Source organism: Python bivittatus, unplaced genomic scaffold (genome assembly GCF_059951505.1).
Source record: "Python bivittatus isolate LINGU-HERP-01145 unplaced genomic scaffold, Pbiv_v1 ctg000470_np1212, whole genome shotgun sequence".
In the NCBI taxonomy this organism is placed as follows: domain Eukaryota; kingdom Metazoa; phylum Chordata; class Lepidosauria; order Squamata; family Pythonidae; genus Python; species Python bivittatus.
Genome location: NW_028277065.1, coordinates 1,876,501 through 1,884,815, shown reverse-complemented (window position 1 = coordinate 1,884,815; position 8,315 = coordinate 1,876,501). Strand labels below are relative to the sequence as shown.

The window sequence follows — 8,315 nt, the reverse complement described above, 5'->3', positions numbered from 1 at the left end:
TATATATTTGGCAAATAATGATGGGATATATATCCCATATTTATTTGGCAAAAATAAATCATTTGACTTCTTACCAAGTTGCTTCTCTCTTCTATAAGATTACTAAGGCATGACACTGATTCTTCTGAAGGACTTCTTAGGTAAGAAGATGGGTTTGAAAATAGAAAAGATTTTCCTTTCTTTAATATTTGCATTAAAAACAGAAATTCAGCTGATGCAACTTTCCTCATTTCCATCAGACACCCTTAATCAATAAAGACACAGTGCCCATCCAATGGAGACAGAAAAGAGGGCATAACTTATGTTTGGTTGGATGCCTAAGGAAGTCTAATGAAGAAGTTTGTAAAGGTAAATATTCATTTCTTCAAAGAAATTTAGTCTATGATCCATATATTTCATTGCCTAGCAACATACATCTCCTGTGGTCCTCTGGCTCATAGTGAATATGTGTGCTTCATATTATCTAGAACTTTCGCTGTTGAAGAATCCATTTGTGGTTGACTCCATCAGCTGACAGTATAATGAAGAACCAGACAACTGTGACAGAATTCATCCTTCTTGGATTCTCTGCAACTAAGAGACTGGAACCCCTGATCTTCTTTTCCATTTGCATTACCTATACTGTTGCTTTGCTGGGCAATTTTGTCATTATTACTTTGGTATGGTGTGATCACAGCCTTCATAGTCCAATGTACATCTTTATTGCCAATTTATCTTTTTTAGAGACCCTTTACACCACCACAGTTATTCCCAAAATGCTAGACAACCTCATGAATCAAAGAAAATCCATTACCTCTCAAAATTGCATTCTGCAAGCTTACTTCTACTTCTCAGCAGGTTCCACAGAGTTCTTCCTTTTGGCTGTTATGTCATTTGACCGTTATATTGCCATTTGCAATCCACTGAGGTATACAGCTATCATGAACACACCATTTTGCATCAAACTCTTAGTTGCCTCTTGGATGTGGGGCTACTTTGTTGTGATCCCACCAACCATCTTGCTAGGCCGGCTACAGTTCTGTGGACCTAATGCCATCAACCATTTCTTTTGTGATGTTGATCCCCTACTCAGGTTGGCCTGCTCTGATACAAGAAATATTGAGATAATTAGTTTTGTCAGTTCAGCCTTGCTCCTTTTAGGGTCATTACTGGTAACAGGGATCTCCTACATTTTTATCATCGCAACGGTCATTCGAATCCCCTCAGCCAAAGGGCGCCAGAAAGCATTTTCAATGTGTGCTTCACATCTAATTGTGGTGACTCTCTTTTATGGAAGTTCGATTTTCATTTATGTTCAGCCACAAAAAAGCCACTCACTGGACCTCAACAAAGTGGCCAGCGTTCTGAATACAGTGATAACCCCACTATTGAACCCATTCATTTATAGCCTGAGAAACAAGAAAGTTAAAGAAGCCTTGGCACATTTTATCAGGAAGAAAATATCTCCACTAATTCACCTCAAGTTCTAAAAAGGGAGGATGGGTCTTTGCACTGCCTGTAATGACAGTGGAAAACAAATGAAAGCCATTGAGGGGTGCACACAGTAGAGAGTTGGTTTTGAAGATCATCTTTGATGTCCTATTGCATGTAAGGTTGCAATTCTATAAAGTTTATGTAGAAGCAGACTCCATTTAATTCAAAAGTGCCTATTTTTCCATAATTCTTCACTGCCCCAGAGTACAGTTAACTTCCTATTTTTATCTCCAAGAGTGGGGATCCTGAAAGTTTGATGACTATACATGAGAGTTCTGAGATCAGGGGAGCCCAAAGAAAGGGATGGCAAGGAAAGAGTTAAGGTTCTGCTCAAACTTCCTATCTCAGTTATGCCTTGAGTATGGAAAAAAATTAACATCATTCATGGAGTTGGTATTAAAAAATCCTTTTTATATGACTGAAAAATTATGTTTCAGATAAAATTCTAGAACTTTAGGGCATTCAGAGAGAGAGAGAGAGAGAGAGAGAGAGAGAATTTGATTTATACATATACATATACCTATACCCAGATTTCTGCAGAAACCGGGTCTTCAAGGCCTTATGAAAGGCCAACAGGGTCAGGGCCATCCTAATCTCTGGAGGGAGGATGTTCCAAGGGCAGGTGCTAGGGAAGAAAAGGTCCGCCTCCTGGTCCCCACCAGCTGACATTCCTTGGCTGACAGGACCTGTAGAATGCCCATCCTGCTGTGTCTCTTTTCTTTTTTTTCAGACTGGGTAAATGATCAGATCTTTGCTGCTTTGCCAATGCCCACAGATTCACAATGGATTCAACATGTTATGAATGACTCTCAGCCTTCTACATCCAATTCAGCACAAGGGCCTTAAAATACCTACAGTGTTTTATCCAATTGCAAACAGCATTCAGAAACTAAGGGTGGAATCACATTATTATGAATGTTACTGAAGTTCTATTTTTTCTGTTGTTTTATCCAGAGACATCCTATTAAAAAAAAAAATGCATGATGGGGGATTTCCTATAGGCTTCCCAGATAGTTTTACCAGTACAGAATGGTCTATGCCAAAATCTCAACCATCAGAGGAGATAAACTATTCTATGGAACAGTCAGAGGGCCCAAACACAAGAAACACATAGAATCCTTTGGGTGTGTATCTGGAGATGATACAAACATGACAGAGATCTATCCACAATGATAACACAAGAGAATACTATCAGTGTTATAGATTTGTAGACCTTGGTTGTGTCCATTCATTCACACATGCTACAGATGTTATTCCTAATGAGATACAGAATCTTTTGAATAATGTTTCCAGGGACATAAGACAAAAAGATTTTGCTCCACTCAGGATGGATGCAGGTGGTGTAAATTAGCCTCTGTTTTCTATCAGGAGACATGCAGGTGATTTAAATGCTGATGAGTTCCTGAACCATGTTGTAAGCATGCTACAGAGCACTGTTGACATGTTGTGGGGTGGTGATTTACCATTAGTGGTCATCATCATGAAGAATAGAGAGGGGGATGGACTTAGGCAGATAAGCACAATGCTATTCATTTGGGTCTTGGTGAGAGAAAACAAAAGACACCATTTGGTTGATTTCAATGTGGAGAGAGAATTTTTCTGTTTTGCTGCCTACCAGCTGTATTTGTAGACAGCGGGTCATTTACAAAGCATGAAATAATTGCTAGAGCCAGGGATTTCCACATCAGACTAGATATTTCCACAGAAAACAGGGTTTACTTTTCACAGGTACACATCTTGAAAAGTATCTAGGTATAACCATAAAGATTTTGTTTTATAAGCAAGGATGGTGGCATTTTTTTGTCACAGGTAGACCCCAACAAGAAAAACTGCTGTTTATATTGTTACAGAACAAACTACAGAATCAAAAACAACAAAGGCTTCCTGGGTGAACTCTATTTCTGCAAATTCTGTCACACAGTCTACCACCACAAATTTACCCGTGATTGTCAACACTTCTGAGATGCATGCTTGAAGCATGTGTGTCATGAGGTAGATGTGGAGAAGACAAGATGCAGTAAGTGCAAATAATTTTGTCATGCTAAGGCCTGCCTTGAAAGACAAGCACAACTGGCAAAGGAAGGAAAAATTGATTGTAAGAATAAGGTATGGTGGGACACATGTTGCGTGTTCCCTGGTGATGGAATATATTTACAAAAGGGGAGGTGATGTGATGAGTGGCAATAGAGCAGCAGGTTCTCAGGAAGGAGGGAGCACATTCCAGGAATGAGGGGGTGGTGGTGGTGGTGAGACAAGACACAGCATAGTTTAGAGCAGGAGTGTGGGATAACCACCCCCTAGAACCTCCCAAGGTTCTAGCTTAGAGTAATACAGACTGTATTTAGTTTGGCAAGATTCTGTCTATATGGCGTAAGCAATAAAAGAACTGAACTTGGCTTGACTGTTTCTCTGTTGTTCTTGGGCTGGGCCTGACACCCCCCACAAAACATGACAGAAAACCAAGTGTGAGCAATGCTAGGAGAAGGTTCAAAGCTTAGAAGGACATTTATGTTTTCCATATCTCTGGCTCAGCCAGAAATGCATCATTTATGATTTTGAATGTGGTCAAGAAACAGGGGTTCAGATGCTAAATTATGTCTATGCCATGTCATGCTGGAGGAAGAGGGTGATAAGGATGTGATAAGGTGAGGGTGTTATAGTGTTAGGTGCTTGGATCAATTTGTGAAGAAATATATAAATCGGGAGTTTATACTGTGTTTAAACTAAAAAAGGCATTGGCTTACTCCTGCAGACAAGATGCGGAGATATTGAGGGAGACTTGTAATCCATTTAGGGGGCAAGTGATGAAATGGTCAGAAGAAACCATTTTTCTTAATCAAAACCACGACAACAGATTTTGTTGCATTCTGTCAGCAGTGGTCTTGAGTTGCCCCATGTGTTAGTGGGGGTCTCTAATGGTGTGAAAACACTTCTTTGGAATCTGAGGCTGCCAAATTATTTTCAAAAACATGCAGAGGTTTAAACTGGTAAACCTCACTGGGGCAACTGCTCAGGCATATATGGACATACCTCCCCCACCCCAATCTCCCCTTTTGACTAGCTGCCACATGGCTAAATTGTGCACATGCCCAGAATCCTGACTCTGACATGTCTGGACATCTGCAGGATCTGCCCAGACATGCCCGGATACTGCCCCCGCCCCCTGGCCCTATTCCTTTTCACTAGCTGGCTCAACTGTACATGCTCAGAATCACAGCTCTGACATGCCTGTATGTGTGGATAATAAATATCACTGTTGGATACTTGCTGCTTGGTTGGTTGCTCTGTGTGTGAGAGAGTATTTGGTTCCTGATTAAATTTTCCTGGCTTTGCTGGAAGGAGGAGGTGGCATAAAATTTTTTAAGGCCATGCTTCAAAATGTTTGCGTGTATGTGTATATTTATCTTATCAGTTAAATTTGCATGGGTTTGTGTGTGTGCATGTACGTGTGCATACACATGTATATTTTCAGATTAACATTTGCAAACAATGTTTCTTTAACTTTTACCAAAGGTAAAGCTGTCTGTGGTTTTCATTTCACTTAGGCCTTATTCGAATTCATATAGGATTAGGCTTGGGGTTAGAGTTAAGTTAATCACACTGGAGCTGGTGTGGTTTAATTCTTTTTTCCTGCACTCAATGGAGTGATTTTAAAGTGGCATAGAAATAAAGCTTTCTTTCTTTCTTTCTTTCTTTCTTTCTTTCTTTCTTTCTTTCTTTCTTTCTTTCTTTCTTTCTTTCTTTCTTTCGAAAAGGAGGGGTCAAATGCAGGCTGTGGCTGCATTTTAGGGACTTTTTTTCCTGCATTCAAGGCACTGATTTTTAAAGCTCCACAAAACTTAAAAGCATCATTAGGCTATTATTTATTTCACAATGTATAAAATAGGGTTTGCTTCCCAAATACAGTGCAGCCTAGGATCCTGTTAATTACTCACTTAACTTAGTTTTGGTCTGAATCCACATAGGTTTAGGGCTAGGTTTTGGGTTAAGCTAATCACACACTATAGGGTTGACTGTCACCCTTTTCTTGATGAGATTAGGTTCAACGGATCATGTCCGGTAGGAGTCATGACCTTGTGACTCCAGCATCAGGTGGGAAGGGGATATGCACATTATACCCAGTTAGGGTCATGACATGGTGATGTCTGCATCACATGGGGTTTGTTTACTTTGATGATGTCACTGATTAAACAGATAACCCACCATTAAAGTTAGTATACACTATTACTACTCACCTCCATGTCTGAATCATTACTGAAAATATTGAAAATTTCCAGCTCTTATTTTGAGATTAGGCCACAACAAAATCACCAGAGTTTCCTGTTCCAGAAGATTTATTTGTGGAAAATAGTCAGACCATCTCAAGAACTGCCACCCTGGCGTTCCAATGGTCCTCAGAAAATTCTGTCCCAGCATGGTATCTACACATTTTACCATCTGAATTAGTATTTATTTATTTATTTGAATTTATCAGAATGTGTCCTTTCACTTTGAATGGGTGCATCAATCAATCAATGGAATGTTTCTGACAATTTCACCTTATTCTGCTAAAATAATTTAAAAAAAGGAGTTCCAGACGCTCATGCTTTTCAGGGTCGTGCAGTGGAAGACTTGAGTGTCAGGTCTAATTGTGTACAATGCCAAAGATGGCAATCTGTAATTCAATCTCAGTAAAAACAGACTATTTTCTGAAGAGCTGGACCTAATGAAAAAAATAGAATTACTGCATATCCCTAGTATAGAGTCTAGGGGTATGCAGTACTTCGCATTTTATTCCAAGAACATGAGTAGGGGGGGGAAAAGTATACTTTCTATTGAAGTAATTGATGAATGGGGGACCCACAAGCCTCCAAATGCCCCAATGTTTCTTTTTTATATTTGGGGATCCTGTTGATACATATGTCTACAAACTTTCCATTCCATCCTGAACCTCTGGATAATGCTGGTGTGTATGCTATTAGCTATTAGGTTAATAGGTCTTCAGTTATTCATACAGAACACAAATAGCTGTTTTAACAGTTTCCTCTGGGTATGCACTCAGTTGTGTAACACTCTAGAGAACAGAGAATTGCATACAAGAAGAAAAGTGATTCTTCTCTGAATCACCTTTTTTGCTCTCATTTGTTGGATAAGAACTGGTGAGTTGTCATCTTCACTGTTTTTTGTATTGATAATATAATGAAGTCATAGTCAAAAACAAAGTCCTAATGATTATGCTAGTGTCATATACAAATATTCTTCATTAAATCCATATTGTAAATTCTGCAGATTTCAAATTTCTGAGTGCACATGAGTGGTATTTAATTGTTGAAACTTTTGATAATTTTGATTACTGTGTATTTTCATGTGGATATATAAAAACAAATACTTCTACTTTTTAACAGAGCAGCTCATGAGACATGCAATAAATCTACTTCTAAAGATATTTTAGCACTTCCTTTAGTGACCCCCTCCTTCAAAAGAAAAAAAATAGCTTCACCATGTTCAAATATCTTTTTATTGAGCGTATGTATGAGCGTACCAAATCTTTTATTTGGTATGTACCAAATATTTAGAAAATATATTTTAAAACATTTGTAAAGTATTTTAATTATTATTTATAATTTAAAATATGTAATTATTTCTATATTATTTAATTATTTTATCGGTATAATCAGTATTTATTTTGTCATTCTATTTTTAGTTCTGATAATACAATAAAAAGAATAATGATAATAAAATAATTAATTCTGAAATAATGAAAAAGAAAAGAAAAAAGTTATACATATACACACACACAGACATGCACACACACATGAGTTGGGGTGGTACAGACTGCCTTTAGACAGAATAAATAACCAGAATTAATTAGATTTGTATTACAGAAAAAATAATATTCAATCATGTTCAAATAAAAACAATTGCAGAAAAATGTTGGAATGGATCTTGTATATGTAATTCAGGTTGGATTAAAAATTGCAAGGATGTTTGATTTCAGACTGAAATACTCTGTTTTGAAATGCATGGTTTTTTTTAAGTTAATACTGTTAAAATTTTTAGTTATCCTTAGTACTATTTCTGAATAAAACATTAATAGCCTTCTTATCTAAGTTTAAGAATTGTGAAACTGGTTGTAAATTGAGAAGATATATATATATCTCCTAATGAAACATTTTGTTCCTTCCTTTCAGAGTTTCTTTTCAAGAAAAGAAATGATAAATCAAACAACTGTAACAGAATTCTTACTTCTTGGATTTTCTGATTTCCCAGAACTACAACCTTTGTACTTCATAGCATTCCTTTTCATTTACCTTGTAACCCTGACAGGGAACATTCTCCTCATTGTAACTGTTGCCCAGCACCAAAAGCTTCATAGCCCCATGTATTTCTTTCTGGTCAATTTATCCTTCCTAGATGCTAGTTATATTTCCACCATTGTTCCCAAATCCATTATTGACTCTTTGTTAAACAACAGACAGATTTCATTTCCTGAATGTATCACCCAGGCTTTCTGGGTTCTTACATTTACAGGTACTGAACTGTCTATTCTCACCGTCATGGCATATGACCGCTACATAGCAATTTGCTACCCTTTGCAATACTCACTCATCATGAACTGGAGAGCCTGTTTTCAGATGGCAGCTGCTTCTTGGGCTTGCAGTGCAATCAATGGCATAGTGCAGATCATCAATACATGGAGATTGTATTTTTGCTCCTCAAATGTGATTGAACACTTTTTCTGTGATATTCCACAGTTATTGGTGCTGTCCTGTACTGACACAACAGTAAATCAAGGGCTTCTTCTTGCCATTGCTGTCTTTGTAGGTTCATTTTGCTTCTTCTTTGTTTTTGTTTCCTATGCT

General features: G+C 37.7%; 1 protein-coding gene across 1 annotated transcript; it reads left to right on the top strand.

Annotated features, from left to right (window-relative positions):
* Nucleotides 1-521: 521 nt before the first annotated feature.
* LOC107326499 (olfactory receptor 6M1-like) lies at nucleotides 522-1,469 on the top strand. The gene has a single exon (XM_015890547.2). It carries the CDS (start codon nucleotides 522-524, stop codon nucleotides 1,467-1,469), a length of 948 nt encoding a protein of 315 aa, XP_015746033.2.
* The last annotated feature ends 6,846 nt before the right edge of the window (nucleotides 1,470-8,315 follow it).

What these genes read in the sequence shown, in the direction of transcription:
- LOC107326499 (XM_015890547.2), top strand. Translation starts at nt 522, where the DNA reads ATGAAGAACCAGACAACTGTGACAGAATTCATCCTTCTTGGATTCTCT.